Here is an 18354-nt window from a genome sequence, read left to right as displayed (position 1 = left end):
GGTGGAGGCCATGGAGCCATCCTCAGCACCCTGGACAACTTTGCTCCAATGGAGCTTTGGCTGTGGGAGGAAAGAAATAGAGAGAAAGGAGAGGGGGAAGGGAAGGGTGGAGAAGCAGATGGGCACTTGTCTTGTGTGCCCTGGCCGGGTATCGAACCCGGGACTTCCACACACTGGGCTAACCCTCTACCACTGAGCCAACCGGCCAGGGCTGGGGGAGGGGTTGAATTTTTTTTTTAGTTTATTTATTTATTCATTTTAGAGAGGAGAGGGAGAGACAGAGAGAGGACAGAGAGAGGACAGAGAGAGAGAAGGGGAGGAGCTTGGAAGCATCAACTCCCATATGTGCCTTGACCAGGCAAACCCAGGGTTTCGAACCGGTGACCTCAGCATTTCCAGGTCAACGCTTTATCCACTGCGCCACCACAGGTCAGGCGGGGGGGGGGGGGGAGGATTTTTTTTTTTTTTTTTTTTTATTTTTCTGAAGCCGGAAACGGGGAGAGACAGACTCCTGCATGCGCCAGACCGGGATCCACCCGGCACGCCCACCAGGGGGCGATGCTCTGCCCCTCCGGGGCGTTGCTCTGCTGAGACCAGAGCCACTGAGACCAGAGCCACTCGCGCTTGGGGGAGAGGCCAAGGAGCCATCCCCAGCGTCCAGGCCAACCCTGCTCCAATGGAGCCTTGGCTGCGGGAGGGGAAGAGAGAGACAGAGAGGAAGGAGGGGGGGGTGGAGAAGCAAATGAGCACTTCTCCTATGTGCCCTGGCCGGGAATCGAACCCAGGTCCCCCGCACGCCAGGCCGACGCTCTACCGCTGAGCCAACCGGCCAGGGCTGGGGGGGGGGATTTTTAAGGGAGAACATTAGTGGGAAGTTGTCAGAAGGCTTGGCCCTGAAAAGAAGGCGGCGCTGGAGAGCAGCGCTGGTTTCCATAGCCTGTCCTCAAACTCTTGGGCAGGATGGGGTGGGGGCTGTCATCTCCCGGCCCCACTGCACATGTTGGGACTTGGAGACTGAGTTCCAGAAAGACGGAGCTGGCAGAATTAGGCAAGGATGGGACACTCAGTCTCCAGAGCACCTCTGCCCATAAGCATCCCAGATCAAACCCTGTGCTCACTGGCTTACTTCAGAAGTCCGCCATCCGGCCTGCAGTGGCCCAGGCTTGGTTATTTCTACCAGCAGGAGGCTATGCTGGTCTGGGGCACTAGGGACCAGGGTACACAGAACAGGGAAATACAGACTGAAGTGCTCACCTGTGAAATTAACAGGTGGGAAAATAAATTAACAGATGATAAAAAACAGGGTTGGCCCTCTCTCCTGTGTCCCAGTGGGTGGATGGGGAGAGCAGTGAGGGACAACAGAGGAAAGGGTTCTGGACCGAATTCCAGAAGACCTGGGCAGTGCTCTTACCTTCTGCCTTTATGCTCCTGGGCAAGTCACTTAGCTCCCCGAGTGGCAGTGTCCCCATCTTGGCATAAGCAGTAAGAACTGATGACAGGGTTGTTAATGAGAATTGAATGACTTGTCTTGGTACATGTGTGCTTTTGCTAGGGGTCAGAGTAGGAAGGCAGCCATGTGTCCCAGGAGCAGTTTATGGACCCTGCCTGGTGGAACCAGAGTTCCTCCTAAGCTGAAGAAAGACACTTCCAAGAATGGGCTGGGATAGTGGCCAGGTCGATGATAGGACCCTGGGCCCCAGTGATTTAGGACCAGGTTGCCAGCAACACTTCCACACCCTGCCAGCCCAGACCCTGCCTCACTCCAGAGAATCCGGGGTGGGGTGGAAAGACTAACCAGAGAGATTGCTTCTTCCTGCCCTTGCCCCCTGAAAAGTGGGTTGGGGGAGCTTGGAACTGTATCGAGACCAGAACCCACCTCTCCAGGAATTCCCAGGAAAAAGTGCCGGTTAGGTTTCTTCTCAGACATCCGTCTCCACTCGGAGACAGCACTCCCAGCGGCGCTGGGGTGGAGCTGAGCTCCAGCTGTCCGGGCGCGCACAGCTGGAGGGTCACGTGGCAGCGTCCCTGACCCCCCTTCCTGCCAACGCTGCATTTGGCTCAGGCCTGGCCATGGCCGCCCTTGGGACCCTGCGCTGAGCCCCGGAAGCCCCGGCGTCCGGGGCCGCGGAGCTCCCAAGGGCTGAACGTGAGTGTCGGGATCCCAAGGACTGACGTGGTGGGTAGAGAGGGGTAAAAGGGATCTGGCTTCAGCATTGGGAAGACAGGCGGGGTGTGGGGCTGAGTGAGGCTCTGCGTTTCCCTGCTCCGGCCTTGGAGCACAGTCCTGGGCCGAAGCTGAGGGGGTGGGATTTGGCTACATGGACTTTTTTTTTTTTTAAGTTTTTTAATATTTTTTAATTTATTTTATTTTATTTATTCATTTATAGAAAGGAGAGAGAGGGAGAGGAGAGAGAAAGAGAGAGAGAGAGAGAAGGGGGGAGGAGCTGGAAGCATCAACTCCCATATGTGCCTTGACCAGGCAAGCCCAGGGTTTCGAACCGGCGACCTCAGCATTTCCAGGTCGACGCTTTATCCACTGCGCCACCACAGGTCAGGCCTACATGGACTTCTTGTCCTTTCAAGCGCCCATCCCGATGGGTGTGTGTGTGATAGAGCTCAGAATAGAAGGGAACAGGAGGGGGATGTACTGTGGGTAGTTGGAGACCCCAGGCAGGGGGCTCCCGCCCACTGCCTTGGGGAGGACGAGGCCCGGAGCCCTGACAGAGTTTTTACACAGGGGGCGCGGGCACTAGCCACACAGACATGAGGCGGAGGCTGCACCTACGTGGGGACGCGTCGCTCACACTACTCCTAGGCGCAGCCCTCGGCCTCCTGCTCTACGCGCAGCGCGATGGAACGGCCCCTACAACTAACTCACAGCGAGCGCAAGGGAGGGCAGCGCCGGAGCCCACCCCCCGGCTCCGTGTATTTCAGGCACCGGATGCAGGAGCTGCCCTGCTGGCCTATGAAGAGGATACGCCAGAACCGCCCACACCTACAGGACCCTTTGACTTTGTCCGATACCTGCGCGCCAAGGACCAGCGACGCTTTCCCCTGCTCATTAACCAGCCACACAAGTGCCTAGGCGATGGCGCACGCGGCACAGGACCCGACCTGCTCATCGCTGTCAAGTCAGTGGCTGCGGACTTGGAGCGGCGCCAAGCAGTGCGCCAAACATGGGGTGCCGAGGGTCGCGTGCAGGGGGCGCTCGTGCGCCGCGTGTTCTTGCTTGGCATGCCCAGGGGTGTGGGTTTAGGTGAGGCAGAAGCGAAGGGAGCGCGGGGGGCGGGCATGCAAACGCACTGGCACGCCCTGCTGCATGCTGAGAGCCGCACCTATGCGGACATCCTGCTCTGGGCCTTCGACGACACTTTCTTCAACCTAACGCTCAAGGAGATCCACTTTCTGGCCTGGGCCTCAGCCTACTGCCCAGACGTGCGCTTCGTCTTTAAGGGCGATGCCGACGTATTCGTGCATGTGGAAAACCTGCTAGAGTTTCTGGCGGCACGGGATCCAGCGCAGGACATGCTTGCAGGCGACGTGATCGTACAGGCGCGGCCAATCCGGGAACCAGCCAGCAAATATTACATCCCTGAGGCTGTGTACGGCCTGCCTGCCTACCCGGCTTACGCAGGCGGCGGCGGCTTCGTGATTTCGGGGGCCACGCTGCGCCGCCTGTCTGGCGCCTGTGCACAGGTAGAGCTCTTCCCCATCGACGATGTCTTTCTGGGTATGTGTCTGCAGCGCCTGCGGCTCACGCCTGAGCCTCACCCTGCGTTTCGCACTTTTGGCATCCCCCAGCCTTCAGCTGCGCCACACCTGCGCACCTTCGACCCCTGCTTTTACCGTGAGCTGGTTGTAGTACATGGACTATCAGCTGCTGACATCTGGCTTATGTGGCACTTGCTGCATGGCCCCCATAGGCCAGCCTGTGCCCGGCCACTGCCTGTCGCCACTGGCCCCTTCCAGTGGGGCCCTTAGTAACTTAACACAGCCCTAAGTTCACCGCATTCAGACTTAAGATGTAGTGGGAGTTTGAAAGGGGGTTCTCTAGGCGGATTATCTTGGTGTATGTGGTTCCTCCCCCCAAAAGGGCAGTTCAAGAACCAGCTCCAGAGTGTCAGGTATCTGCTTCCTCCAGGTCCTAGGGAATGAAGATTGAGCTTGGCTCCTGTCTGCCTAATGCGAGTGGACCTGGAACCATCTAATGACAGCCCTTTGAGATATCCAGGGGTGAGGTGGAATACCAGTCTTTGTCATGCAGGGGTACGTGGTCAGTCCTCCTAGTACAAAGTAAGGAGGGTGGGATGGCAAGTGCTAGTGGAATCTAACCACACTCTTTGGTTTGGAACTCCTAGGATAATGCACACATGCAGGTCTTTCTGATGGCTAGACGCCACAGGGTGGTATGGTGACCTGGTTTCTGTCTTCATCAAACTAGGAGGTATTCTGTTAAAATCCAGTCTGTAAGGAGGCATTTTGCTTCCTGCCTGTCCTTCCAAATTGTATTTTCAGCCTTGTCAGGGTCTTTAGATCTCCTTTTTAGAAGCCACCCCCTTCTGGACCCGAATTTGGCTGCAACATCAGGGATCAAGGTACACAGGGATGACCAAGTACGTGGTTCTTCTTAAAGCCTTTCCACATCTCCCAACTATTCTCAGCACAAACACTTGTATCCACACAATTACTATATGATGATCTCCTACTGGAGGCTCTATTGCCTTCCCAGAGAAGCCAAGGAACTTCTCCAAAGATGACTCCACTATACATTTCCCCATACTCTTAAAAAAGAATTCAATGTCCCCACACTTATTTTAATACAAAGATCCCAGCAATGGCACATGGTGAGCCGCTGCTGAGGACACAGATCTTTATTGAAGAATTGCGGGCAGGACATGAGGAAGGTTCCCTTATCCCAGGAGGATGAGAACAGTCCTGACTACCCCAATAGTGGGATGTGTGTGTTTGGGAGGGTGTCTGTGGCCAGGCCATAGTCCAAATGGGAAGACACTAGTCAGTCACAAAGTCATGAGCGCCACACAAGCCTGGCAGCAAGTCCAGGGAATCACATAGGAGCCCAGGGCAGGTCCCCTGCACATTCATTGTTAAACTATACAGGATGAGGCTGTACATGAATTAATTACAAAAGAGTCATATTTACAAAAATCTGTACACACATTTGAAAAACTCACAAAATTGTCATCTATGTATCACAATTTGCTAGACCAAAATATTAAAAATGGGATAAAATTACACATTTCTCTTTTCAATTCTTTTCAAAAGGTTAATATTTTTAAAGCACATACACTATTTTCCTTAACAAGACCCATGAAGAGACTGAGCAGCCCAGCCCTCCTTGAGTCCCCAGAGGCCTTGAACCATGAATGGGCGCGGTCAGCGAACGCTGCCCAGGGTTAGGGCAGGGGAGCCAGCCCACAGTGCAGAACAGAATGCTGAATCACAACAAAAGGAGGAAGATGTCTTTGGCTAAAACTTTGGCATTAAATAAAAGAGGCAAACAGGATGGAAACATGCAGCCCCGCAGCCAGGTGGGGGCAGTGGGGCACAGGCAACCTTGAAGGCTGGTTCCAAGAAGGATGGGAACCAGGCCTGGGCATGTACCTGGATGGTAGAAAGCTGTGTTTCAATTAGTGGGATGTGCCTACTGGGCCTGGCTAGGAGCGCGTGCAAGAAAGGAACAAGGAAGAGCAGGTGGGCTACCCTGGCCACAACCAGCTCATCAAGTAACTAAAGTGGATGTAGTGCAAAAGTCGCAACCAAGGACTATGGACATGCTGCCTGCTTGCCGCAAGGGTTATGTGGCAATGTTGGGCCAAAGGCAGGACCTTGTCCTCATCCTGGGTGCCTGTGTCCTCAGCCACAGAGTAAGTCCCAAGTTTTCCACTGTGTGTGGGACAGAGGAGACATAACCCTGCCTCCCTGTGTTAGTTGAAAGCTCCTGGGTCCAGTTATCAAGGCTCAGAATTTGTGCTTTTCTTTGCAGTCTGTGTCCCCTGTTGGCACCAACAGGCTGAGGACGGACAGAGGGTATCTGGGCCTCTCATCCCATGGCAGAGCACCCAGCCTAAGCCCCATCTCAGAACATCACAACAGCCCTTCAACACTGGCAAGGTGTCCAAGAAAACCCACAGGTGGTACATGAAAGCCCGCTGAGAAGGATGCGACACACAGTTCCATGGGGGAGGGGGGCATGGGTAGTGATGTCCCTAGGGGAGCTCTGCTGTTTTCAGATGGCCACCAGGCCTGGGGGGGCCATACAGGGTCACTGAGGCAATGTGGTTATTCTGCATGACCTGGTGTGAGAAGAGGACAGCAAGTCAAGGGAGCGGAACAGAACCAGCAAGCAGAACCACAGAAACCACCAGTGGGATCAGCACCGGGGCTGTGTCTGCAGAGAAGGGACCCAAAGAAGTTCCAGTACACAGGCTTGGAGGTCATGTGTGCAACAACTGCACACAGGGTTGGGCCAGTCCCTCAATATCCCTCACTTCAGCTAGGGGTCATTTCTGCCCATGTCTACCTGTGCCTCATGGGATACATAAACCTTACTACATCCATTTGTCCAATTCTAGAGCTCTTAGGGGCCTGCTGACAGTGATGGCATCCAGAAAGGAAGCAGGGCATACCATTCTCCCAAGCCAGCAGGGCCTCTACAGCCACTCGCCAGAGCACATGCATTTACATGGCATTCAAAGGCCACAATACCCCGAGATGAGGCCCACTTGCCCTGTGGTTCCCTTCCCTGCTACAGTGTTTTTAGATATAAATGTGGGGTCCATTACCTCTCATTTTATTGGATAAAGACCACTGCTTTAGCTTCCATGACCCTGAATCTCCCCAACATAATTTCTGAACCTTCACTGTTAAATTGGGGGTAGGCCAGGTTCTCAGCAGACAGAGTTGTTGGGGAAGGATTAACCTGCCCAGAAGGGCTGTTAGGTCATCCTGAATCTCTTTCAATAATTTGCCTATCCCTGCCATGAACACTAGCCCCTCAGTCCTAGGGCTTACCTCAAAGATCATCCGCTGAAGACCAAAGCAGAATGTGGAGCCAAATGGGTTGGTGTTGTTTGGGGAAGAGGACCTGAGGCCAGGGAAGCCAGAATTAGAGGGGCAAAGGCCAACACCAGGGCAGGTAAACCCTTCCTTTTGGGACAAGGGGCTACTGGCAAGTGGTCTTGTAAGTTCTACACAGGCCTTCGAGATCCTTGAGGTTGCAACAGGCCTCACGCAGCTCCGAATCCTACACAGACCAACAGGGTTACTATGGAATTGGACTGAGCTGGTGAGAAGTCAGGAGGGAGAGAGCCTCAGGCAGCAAGGCAAACAGGCTTTGGATACTGGGCTGTGGACTACAGCAGATAGCAGCTTTGATGGGAAAAATGCCCAGGAGAGTTAGTCAAAACTGCCTTCCTTTCTGAATAACATGGGGTAAAAAGGCCCTCATACTTGGAGGGGGGGGGGGGGGAAGGGAAGCTACCCCAGTAGGCAACCTCTCTGGTATAGGTAAGCATGCAAAACAGCAGGCCTAATACTAATGTGCAGGGTGGAGGTAGAAGTGTGTGTCTGTCATTTCTAAGCAATACCCACTGCTAGGCTTCCCTGGGCCTTCTGGATGGGGTGGTCAGAGACGGCAACCTCTCACACTCACCTGTGCAGGACAACAGGTTTCTCTACAGGGTGACCCAGGAGCTCTTGGATGTTGTCCCACTGCAAGGGGGACAGAGGCAGCAGGGGGTTAGCAGGGCATGTCCACCAGACTGTTGGTGGGCTCATGCCCACCTTACCTGCAGGCTGCATCCGAGGGGAACAGGAACTCACCTTGCTATAGGTTGTGCATGTTTCTGTCTGACCATCTGCATTTTCTGAAAAGAGAACAGAGTGGTTGGTAGCTGCCCCAGCCCTCCTGTGAGGGCCAGTCCTAGGCAGAATCCACACCTGGCTACCCTTTACACTGGGGTTGGAATATGGAGGGAGGATAGGCAGACTGTTTCACTGTTTTAGAGTTCCTGAGTGGAAGAGAGTGAAGGGCTGACTGGAGGTCAGTCAGGTGGGAGCTGCACCAATCAGCAGTGGACAACAATCACAAGGCTGGGCTGGGAGCACCTATATGACCACCTGTAGACAGGAAACTCTGCCTTCCAGAAATCAGCAATCCATAGCCACAGGAAAGACCAAAAGAAGGCTTCTCTGAGACAACAGACCAATAACGCAGTCCCCAGAACAAACAGCTCAGCCTAGAGGAGCTGGGGCTATAGGCAGAAGCAAGTGGGCAAAGAATCCACAAACCTACCCACTTCCCTCCTCTCTACTTGAATCTCTTGTCCCATCTCATTGTGAGTTGCTAACCCCAAAGTCTTTTCTTGCCCTGAGAATACTCACTACTTACCTTTCTTTATGGCTAGTGGGATCTTGAACTCACAACGGTGATAACTAAGAGACAGAGAAGGGAGATGGGTAAAGGCCAAGCCTCTTGAGAGGCCTAATCCACCCCCACATCTCAGAATCAAGCACACCTGTCCAATGCCCTGGGCACTGGGCCTGACATAGCATGCATGGGGGGGAGGCCAGATTTAGACATTAAGAGTTCAACAACAAAAAAAGACATGGGTTCTAATGACCCAATTACCTTGGATAAGACACCAAGATTTCTAAATCTATTTCCCTATTTGTAAAATGGGTATAAATGAAGAGATGTCAGGTATCGGACACTATACCAGGAACAGCAAAAACTCAGGAAATGTTCACTTCCCATGAAATAGCAAGAATTCAGGTGTAGATAAATTAGTGAACTCCAAAGTCATAAGCTCTTTTATGAGATTTTTAAGAGAAGCAGGTATAGGTATACTCACATGTTAAAATTATAATGCCCAGGGTAGTTGGTGTGCAGGACAAACTTCTTCACTTTGTGAGTATTTGCATCAAAGAGGATGTCCTGTGATAGAAAACAAGGAAGCTCAAGTAGGGAAAGTTACTGAAGCAAGGCAGGGACCCTTCCAAGTTCCTGTGACCCCCAGGTTACCCCTGACTCCACCCTCCATCAACAGCTACAATAAGTCCCATTAGGGCCAATCCATCACTTCATCTTCCCCAACCTGTCCTGTCAGCACTGGCTTTAAAACTAAAAGAGGTTCAGCTTATAATAGTGCCATTCCCTCCAGGAGCCAACCTACTCTGAAGGGTATGATTCCCTACTGCTCCCCCACAATTTTGGCTCCTGTTTGGTCTTTCCCACATAAGCAGACCCAGACTCTCCTTTCTCCTTCTTTGGAATCTACCTTTTCTTTGCTGCCTCAGAACTTTGGTCCCTAGAAAGCACAGAGGTTAAAAGACCCAAGGTCCAGGTCCTGGCCGGTTGGCTCAGCAGTAGAGCGTCGGCCTGGCGTGCGGGGGACCCGGGTTCAATTCCCGGCCAGGCCAGGGCACATAGGAGAAGCGCCCATTTGCTTCTCCAACCCCCCTCCTTCCTCTCTGTCTCTCTCTTCCCCTCCCACAGCCAAGGCTCCATTGGAGCAAAGATGGCCCGGGCGCTGGGAATGGCTCCTTGGCCTCTGCCCCAGGCGCTAGAGTGGCTCTGGTCGCGGCAGAGCGACGCCCCGGAGGGGCAGAGCGTCGCCCTTGATGGGCGTGCCGGGTGGATCCCGGTCGGGCGCGTGCGGGAGTCTGTCTGACTGTCTCTCCCCATTTCCAGCTTCAGAAAAATACAAAAAAAAAAAAAAAAAAAAAAAAAGACCCAAGGTCCAGGTCAGCCCTGCTCTCTGAGATGTATCCTACTGGTGCAGTGTAAATCTATCTACCAGCTTGACTGTCAGCTCTGATAGTGGGCATTAGTTAGGTCCGAAGCATATAGGGCTACAATAATATCTCTGAGGTGATCTTCTAAAAAACATTAGCATACTCCCACTGTTTTTGAGCTTTTTAAATCTCCCAGCTTTGTGATTCCAGAAGAGGGTCCTTTGCTCTATAAAAGGGCAGTTTCCAAAACATCTTAACCTGAATGATTCCTACAGCCTCCTCCTGTGGAGCACGTTTCAGTCAGAAAAGAAGATACACCAGGAAACCCAGTGTCTCTGTAATCTTGGTGGCAGGAAAGGTCTGCCATACAAGACAACACTGAGCAAAGCCAGCTGGGGCTAGGTGCCCTGCTGCCAGGCGCAGTTGCAGCTGCATGTGTACAAAGAGGTGTGCCCACCCCCAGAGAAATTAAATGCTGTTCTAAGGAATCATAACTTACCACTCCAAGAGTGAAGTAGTTAAAAAAGTAGTCATTGCACTTGGATGGAACTTGCTTATGAGGCGAAGGAGAATGAATTTTCATCTGTTGGGGGAAAAAAATCAATAAATTAAGATCAAACCCCTTAATATAGTTCTTAGATTAAATGAAAGTCTACAAATTGTGTTTTTTTCTTTTTGTATTTTTCTGAAGTGAGAAGCGGGGAGGAAGAGAGACAGACTCCGCATGTGCCCGACTCGGATCCATCCAGTATGTCCACCAGGGGGTGATGCTCTGCTCATCTGAGCCACCAGAGCCATTCTAGCGCCTAAGGCGGAGGATAGGAAGCCATTCTGGGCACCTGGGGCAACTTTGCTCCAATGGAGCCTTAGCTGCAGGAGGGGAAGAGAGAGACAGAGAGGAAGGAGAGGGGGAAAGGGTAGGTACCTCTCCTATGCTCCCTGGACGGGAATTGAACCAGGGACTTCCACATGCTGGGCCAATGCTCTACTGCTGAGCCAACCGGCCAGGGCCTTTTTTATTTTTTTGAGAAACAGAGTCAGAGAGAGGGATAGATAAGAACAGACAGACAAGAAGGGAGAGATGAGAAGCATCAATTCTTCATTGCGCACCTTAGTTGTTTAATGATTGCTTTCTCATATGTGTCTTGACCAGGAGACTACAGCACAGCAAGTGACCCCCCCCCACCCTTGCTCAAGAAAGTGACCTCGGGCCTGACCAGGCGGTGGCGCAGTGGATAGAGTATCAGACTGGGATGCGGAAGGACCCGAGTTCGAGACCCCGAGGTTGCCAGCTTGAGCGCAGGCTCATATGGTTTGAGCAAAAACTCACCAGCTTGGACCCAAGGTCGCTGGCTCAAGCAAGGGGTTACTCGGTCTGCTGAAGGGCCATGGTCAAGGCACATATGAGAGAGCAATCAATGAACAACTAAGGTGTCACAATGCACAATGAAAAACTAATGATTGATGCTTCTCATCTCTCCGTTCCTGTCTGTCTGTCCCTGTCTATCCCTCACTCTGACTCTCTCTCTCTGTCTCTGTAAAAAGTAAAAAATAAAAAAAATAAAAAAAATAAAATAAAAACAAAAAATAAAAAAAAGAAAGTGACCTCGGGCTCAAGCCAGTGACCTTGGGCTTCAAGCTTGCAATAAGGGGGTCATGTTTATGATCCCACACTCAAGCCAGTGATCTCAGGGTTTCGAACCTGGGTCCTCCACGTCCCAGTCCAACACTCTATCCACTGTGCCACTGCCTGGTCAGGCTACAAACAGCGTTTTTTCTATGACATCAAGCTGTTGGGCGGGCAAGAGTGTGGGAGTCCCAGCTACTGGTGCCAAACAACCCAGACAGTTGTGGTTGACTACAGACTGGGCCCTGATATCCAACAAAAGTTAGAAAAGAGCTTTCAATTTACTTCTCCATCTGCTTTAACAGAACAGGTTCTATGAGAAAATGGCAAATAGTTTATATTTACTCAGTATTAAGCAAATGATTAAAAAAACTATGGCCCTGGCCGGTTGGCTCAGCGGTAGAGCGTTGGCCTGGCGTGTGGGGTACCTGGGTTCGATTCCCGGCCAGGGCACATAGGAGAAGCGCCCATTTGCTTCTCCACCCCCCACCCCCCACCCCCACCCCCGTCTCTCTCTTCCCCTCCCACAGCCAAGGCTCCATTGGAGCAAAGATGGCCCGGGCGCTGGGGATGGTTCCTTGGCCTCTGCCCCAGGTGCTAGAGCGATGCCCCGGAGAGGCAGAGCATTGCCCCCTGGTGGGCAGAGCGTCGCCCCCTGGTGGGCAGAGCATCGCCCCTGGTGGGCGTGCCGGGTGGATCCCGGTTGGGCGCATGCGGGAGTCTGTCTGGCTGTCTCTCCCCATTTCCAGCTTCAGAAAAAATACAAAACAACAACAACAACAAAAAAACAAAAAAAACCTAAAAGACCGCCTATTCACTTTAAAAACGCATTTCCCTTACCTTGTCTTCTGACTTATAGAAGACCTTGTGTGGAGAACCAAGCATGCTAAGAACATCTTGGCAAGAATCACCAAAATAGACTGAACGTTCAAATACCCGCATCTTGGCATCTGCTAACAGGCCAGGTCCACAACCTGCAGAGAACAAGGAAGAGTTAGTACCGTTCACATTCGGGGCCTGAGACCCTACAGCCCAGGGCCCTGGGAGTCCCCGAGAGGCCACTGACCAAAGCAAGCAAAAATACCAGGTCACCAGGGCTTGAGATACCACCAAGACTACTATCTCCTCAAAATAATGCCAGAAACTCACTTAGTTCCACAAAAATGACACGGAATTCTGAAAACATCATTCACTCACTCACCAAATATTTACTATTGACCACCAAGGCCTAGGACACTTCGCTAGATGTTGAGGAAACAATGGTGAGCAAAACAGGTGCAGTCTCTGCCCAGATGGGAGTTTAAGGCGTGATGAAGATCCCAATCACATCATCACACAACCGAGGTACAATAAACAGCAGCACTGGTGCTATGAAAGTATATAATAAGGTACTATTATTCCTTATCACTGTGCAGGTCCTGACAAGATAAAGGGTACTTTACATTAGGAGGTACTTCTCAACGTTAACACCCAGGAAGAGGTTGAAAATGAAGATTACTCTATAAAAGAGCCAAGAGTGAGGCACCCATTAACTCACTCCCTAATTCTACAAACACCTGACAGACACTCTAATATGTCAAGAGACAAACCAGTAAAGTGGTAATATAAAAAAATTCTTATTTTTCAAAAGTTTTTTCTTTAGAAAGAAACTTTAAACCCTGAATTTGTCTAATAAATTTCAGAAATGGCTCTAACTAAACACACACACACACACACACACACACACACACACACACACACGAGTTGTGGAAGAGCAACAGGCATACAAACAGTAAAATCTCCCCCCCATTCTGTGGATGGAAAGACAGTGTTTTACCTCTTACTCCCCCAAAACAAACAAACAAACAACCAACAAAAAAAAACAAAAACAAAGCAGCCAAGAATCTGAGGAGGACTGCAATTCCTGTACCATAATAACCACCCCATCACCTTACTCTGCACAGGGCTTTAGAGTTAACCAAGCTCTTTCATGGATAACAACCTATTTATTACAGACAGAAGACTTCAGGAATCCAAAATATGAAATAACTAGGTGCTGAGTTCTCCAATTAACCCAAGTCTTTATTCACAGCACATATACACTGAATGACAAAGCTGTGTTTAAATTAACTAGGTCCTGAGAAAAGCACAGTCCACATTAATTTCTACGCATAAATTGTGCATCTTAGGCAAGTCTGAAAGCCACCCAAGTCCTGTCAAGCTGGACTGTGTACTCAAAGTCTCCAGGTACCAGTTACTTGTGATGTCTAGATGGGGCTACAGGGAAGGCACCTTTCACAGGTGAGCTTTTGATTTTTCTGCCTGAAGTCTAGCCAGGTAAAATTACCTTTAGTTTTAGGAGATTATTTTAGCTTCTGATTCCTCGGAGTGAGTCTTCCTATAAATTACTGCGAAGACCAAAACAGTTGAACTGACTTCCCCTGTTAAAAGCCATCACTGTAGCCATAAGGAAACAGATAGGAAAAATGGGTCGGTTGAGACAAGCTACCCTTCTGCTTGCCAAAGGAAACTCTAAATGAGTACTGGATTGGGCAATAACTCAGTGAAGCCCTGACTTAACAGTGTTTTCTCCACTGACCCCATAAGCACTGAGATGTGACTGACTGCTAGAGGTGTGCTGCTGTACAGGGTGGCAGTCAGAATTAGCTTAGCCACTCAACCTCCAAAAGGCTCCTACTGCTGTCACCTGGAATAACTGTGTTACCCTTGACTATCCTGATATTCAAGCAGCGATCCTCTGGAGAAAACAGATCCTAAATTATTTGACTATGCTGCCACATCTCAACTCTCTCAAAAACTATAGCTCAGGGCCCTGGCCGGTTGGCTCAGCGGTAGAGTGTCGGCCTGGTGTGCAGGAGTCCTGGGTTCGATTCCTGGCCAGGGCACACAGGAGAAGCGCCCATCTGCTTCTCCACTCCTCCCCCTCTCCTTCCTCTCTGTCTCTCTCTTCCCCTCCCGCAGCCGAGGCTCCACTGGAGCAAAGATGGCCCAGGCGCTAAGGATGGCTCTGTGGCCTCTGCCTCAGGCGCTAGAATGGCTCTGGATGCAACAGAGCAACGCCCCAGAAGGGCAGAACATCGCCCCCTGGTGGGCATGCCGGGTGAATCCCGGTCAGGCGCATGTGGGAGTCTATCTGACTGCCTCCCCTTTTCCAGCTTCAGAAAAATTAAAAACAAAAACAAAAACAAAACTATAGCTCAGTTTGACCAGGAGGTGGCACAGTGGATAGAGCGTTAGCCTGGTATGCTGAGGACTCAGGCTCGAAATGCCAAGGTCACCAGCGTGAGCATGGGGTCATCCAGCTTGAGCATGCGCTCACCAGCTTGAGTGTGGGATCATAAAAATGACCCAATGGTCATTGGCTTGAGCAGGGGTTACTGGCTTGGCTGGAACCCCCTGGTCAAGGTACATATGAGAAAGCAATCAATGAACAACAAAAGTGCTGCAACCATGAGTTGATGCTTCTCTCTCCTCTCCCTGTCTGTATGTTACTATCTGTCTCTCCTGCTCACTGAAAACAACAACTACAACAAAACTATAGCTCAGGCGCAACATTCAGTAGCTGGTGTTTTGCCTTGGCTAAAAAAATCACTTTTTAAGAAATTTCTAACTTGGAGGTTGTGAACTGTCTAACTGCTCAGGGAAGGGAGTTCAGTTTATATATCAGATTCTTAACAGTTAAGAACCAAAGCCCAGAGACTGATGCAAGCCCCCAGTTTATGAACAAACAATGGCTAGACCGAGTTGTGTGAAGGTATAGCTTCTATGTTTGCTCCTAGACCATTTTTATGAAAGCAAGCTGAAGATCCTTGTCCTACTAACCCAATCCAAGGTCCAAAGTACCAGAGATTGGCTAGGTATTTAAAAAAACCCACAAAATGATATGATTTTTTTTTATCAGTGTCACCCCAATAAACTTAATAAAAAGAAACCACCAAATGAGGTGTGAATCCCAGAGAGGCCGGCTATGGAAGGCAGCAACTCATTTTTTGTTCAAGGCCAGCAAAATCTAAGCAGGGTGTGGCCAAATCACAATTTAATAAGTCCCTCCTGCCAGCCTACTCTGGGAACTCGGCTTAAAAGGTGGAAAACAGACAGTACTTGTAGCACACAACATATATCTCCAGGAAACAGCCTGGGAACCACTGCAGCTACAAAGCTACAAAACGAGGCTACTGTTGTTTATTAAAATATGCTAATATTAAGATTATGTCCCGTCCCCTCACAAATTTAAATGAAAGCTTTAACCATAAACATCCACATCATTTGTCTTCTACCAACTATCTCTAAGCATATGGGACTTTTGACTGACTCAACATGGACATAAGAGGGAACCCACCACCCCAAAGGCAGTAACTGACCTGCAGCAAGTAGTCGAAGTCGTAAACCTGAGGGTCCAGTTCCATCTCGAAGAACATCTACACTCTCAGCATAAACATTGCCCAGGAAACAGCTCAGGGGCATCACAGGAGCCCTGGGGGCAGGCACAGAATGAGCACCGGCTTTGCCTTACCTCCCAGGCCTTAGCATGAAGCTTGCGCTCCCCAACACGTACTTGGTATCCTGTAGGCTGTTTCCACTATAGATGTACATTCGTTTCACAGTTGCTCCGTGGGGTATCTGGAGAGAAGCTAGACCATGGGCAAAGTTGGGCTGCAAACACAGGATAAAAGTTTTAGTAGGGGCACACTGTAGGCCATGTGACTCAGGCTCTGGCACTTCCCTAGCAGTCATGATCTTCATGAACTGGCCAGGTCAAAGCAAGTAGTTAAATCTGGCTCTGGGTCAATAAACTCATTCCAACCATGCAAGGTCATTTTTAATTTTACTGTTTTTCTTTTCTTTCTTTCTTCAGTTTAAAAAATGCAGGAATGCCTCCTTTAATAAAATGTAAGCTTTATGAAAGCTATCATTTCATAATCCTAAGGATGTTGCTGCCTAAGGATGAAGGAAACATTTTGTTAAAAGCAATAGATAACTAAAAATCCAAGATAAACTCTCAAGTTATAGGTCATTGAAAAAGAATGGCCTAGTGATTAGGAGTTTTAAAACAAGGCACAACTGGATTTATCTCTGAAAAGTGAGCTTGACCTTACTCTTCAGTTGGAAGTGCCCTCTTCCTGGGAATGCCAACCTGACCTTTCTTTGTTCTTCCTGTCAACTCTACCCAGTCTACACACCCCTTAGCCCCTGAAGACCTCAGAGACAAGAAAACAAAAGTACCTATCCAGTCTTCCTTAACAGCACTACCTGCTGACCCATATCACCAGGGCACTGGGTAAGAAATACCAGGGGAAGAGAAGGGCTAACCTCATACTTGGGAGCCTCAGTCCACGAGTCTAACTGAAAAGAGAAAGACAGTCCTCTGAAGTTGAGGTGGAAGAGCTGCTCAGCAGAGTTGTACACTGCGCAAGTGGGGAGAAAAAAAATGCACGGTTGAAAGGCATCAGAAGTTGCAAACACAAACCAGCCTGGCAAGGAGTAATGACTGGCAACAACTTCCTTTTGTCTCATTTCTGGACTGATCTACTAGGCTGAAAATAAGGGGGAAGAGCTTTCCTTTACACTCAAGTACCAATCCCTTTATTCTATAGGAACTGGGCTTCAGGGGGCTGTGGCTGGGATGGTACCACTTGCCCAGGTTATCACTATGGGCTGCCACAGATGACCAGAGGAATCAGATGGACTTGGCTTACCTCCAGGATGGGTCGCACCGAAAGACTGGTCAATCTGCTCAATGGTGGGAGCTATGGCCTGAGAGTTAAAATGTACTCCACTGAAAGACAAAGATACTCTTTAATACCAGGCATCCAGGATAGGCTCACAGATCATTGGAAATGGTGGCTAGGAGGGTTATTCTTAAAACACAGGCGAGTGAGTCTATACTTATATCAAAATAAAAGTTTAATTAAAGAACTTCTAAATAAGAGAAAATTAATGAGGTCAGAACAAGTCAATTCTCCTGAGGGCCTCCCAAGACATCTGTGGCTACCAGGTATAGTTCATAAGGAAATAAATCAAGACTCAGCCTCATGGCATCCAAACTTAGATAAAGAGTAGCCTCAGGCATAAATAATGTTACTATGTTTTACCAGGATGCCTACTAGTAGTTGGCCTGAAAAAGGAACTTTCTTAAAAAGGGGTGAATATATTATAAGAAGGGTGTAGCCAGGAAGGCAGCTTGTTTTCTTTTCCTTTTTTTTTTTTTTTAAAGATTTTATTTATTTACTTTAGGGAGGAAGGGGAAGAGAAAGAGAGAAAGAGAAGGAGGGAGGAGCTGGAAGCATCAACTCCCATATGTGCCTTGACCAGGCAAGCCCAGGGTTTCAAACCAGCGACCTCAGCATTCCAGATAGAGGTTGACACCTTCCACAGTGCTACCACAGGTCAGGTCAAAGCAGCTTGTTTTCTTAACAGACACATGAATTGGGTGACAGGGTAAGTAGGTGGGGGAGAGATGAATCCATGCAAAGGGAAAACATCTAGGGTGTAGGCTTGGGAGTAAAGAGGGGCATGATTTCAGATGATCAGCATGAAGATAAGGCATTTATGACTTTAAGAAGAATGCTTAAAGGTTAGGAATAATTTTTAGCTCTGGCTGCCCTGGCTGGATAACTCGGTTGGTTAGAGCATTGTCCCTGTATGCAAAGGTTGCAGGTTCAGTCCTTGGTCAGGGCACATACAGGAACAGATCGATGTTCCTGCCTCTCTCTCCCTCCCTTTCTCTCAGGCTAAAATCAATAAATTTAAAAAAGGGAGGGGGGGGACGGGGCCCTGGCCAGTTGGCTCAGCTGTAGAGTGTCAGCCCAATGAGTGAACATCCCAGATTTGATTTCTGGTCAGGGCACACAGGAGAGGCGGCCATCTACTTCCCCACCCCCTCTTCTCTCTCTCTCTTCTCCTCCTACAGCCATGGCTCCAGTGGTTCGAGCAAGTTGGCTCCATCTGGCAGAGCATCGCCTTCTGGTGGG

At 50.0% G+C, this 18354-nt stretch overlaps 2 protein-coding genes across 4 annotated transcripts in view; one reads left to right on the top strand and one right to left on the bottom strand.

Moving 5' to 3' along the window:
* The first annotated feature begins 1801 nt into the window (after nt 1-1801).
* On the top strand, nt 1802-5253 carry B3GNT9 (UDP-GlcNAc:betaGal beta-1,3-N-acetylglucosaminyltransferase 9). 2 transcript variants are annotated; one of them, XM_066242401.1, is made up of 2 exons: nt 1802-2146; nt 2738-5253. In XM_066242401.1, the coding sequence occupies exon 2, from the start codon at nt 2764-2766 to the stop codon at nt 3979-3981; it is 1218 nt and encodes a 405-aa protein (XP_066098498.1). In that variant the 5' UTR covers nt 1802-2146; nt 2738-2763; the 3' UTR covers nt 3982-5253. The 2 variants fall into 2 exon arrangements, with proteins under 2 accessions (XP_066098498.1, XP_066098497.1); XM_066242400.1 differs by having other exon boundaries at nt 1802-2176.
* Nucleotides 5254-5860: 607 nt separating this feature from the next.
* PHAF1 (phagosome assembly factor 1) overlaps nt 5861-18354 on the bottom strand; it is a 28648-nt gene continuing 16154 nt past the window's right edge. For both annotated transcript variants that reach the window (XM_066242397.1, XM_066242399.1), the window contains exons 6-17: nt 17080-17159; nt 16694-16788; nt 15939-16036; nt 15745-15857; nt 12224-12357; nt 10256-10339; nt 8874-8956; nt 8411-8454; nt 7843-7886; nt 7673-7731; nt 7033-7105; nt 5861-6314 (exon numbers count right to left, since the gene is read on the bottom strand). In XM_066242397.1, coding sequence (XP_066098494.1) covers nt 6228-6314; nt 7033-7105; nt 7673-7731; nt 7843-7886; nt 8411-8454; nt 8874-8956; nt 10256-10339; nt 12224-12357; nt 15745-15857; nt 15939-16036; nt 16694-16788; nt 17080-17159 — 994 coding nt within the window. In that variant the 3' untranslated portion in view covers nt 5861-6227. The remainder of the gene's footprint in view (nt 6315-7032; nt 7106-7672; nt 7732-7842; nt 7887-8410; nt 8455-8873; nt 8957-10255; nt 10340-12223; nt 12358-15744; nt 15858-15938; nt 16037-16693; nt 16789-17079; nt 17160-18354) is intronic.

This window comes from Saccopteryx bilineata, chromosome 9 (assembly GCF_036850765.1).
Source record: "Saccopteryx bilineata isolate mSacBil1 chromosome 9, mSacBil1_pri_phased_curated, whole genome shotgun sequence".
NCBI lineage: Eukaryota > Metazoa > Chordata > Mammalia > Chiroptera > Emballonuridae > Saccopteryx > Saccopteryx bilineata.
Note: the sequence above shows the minus strand (reverse complement) of the source record. Positions and strands in the feature narration are given on the sequence as shown.

Bases quoted from the DNA above. Each gene is read 5' to 3' on its own strand.
- B3GNT9 (XM_066242401.1), top strand. From the start codon at position 2,764: ATGAGGCGGAGGCTGCACCTACGTGGGGACGCGTCGCTCACACTACTC.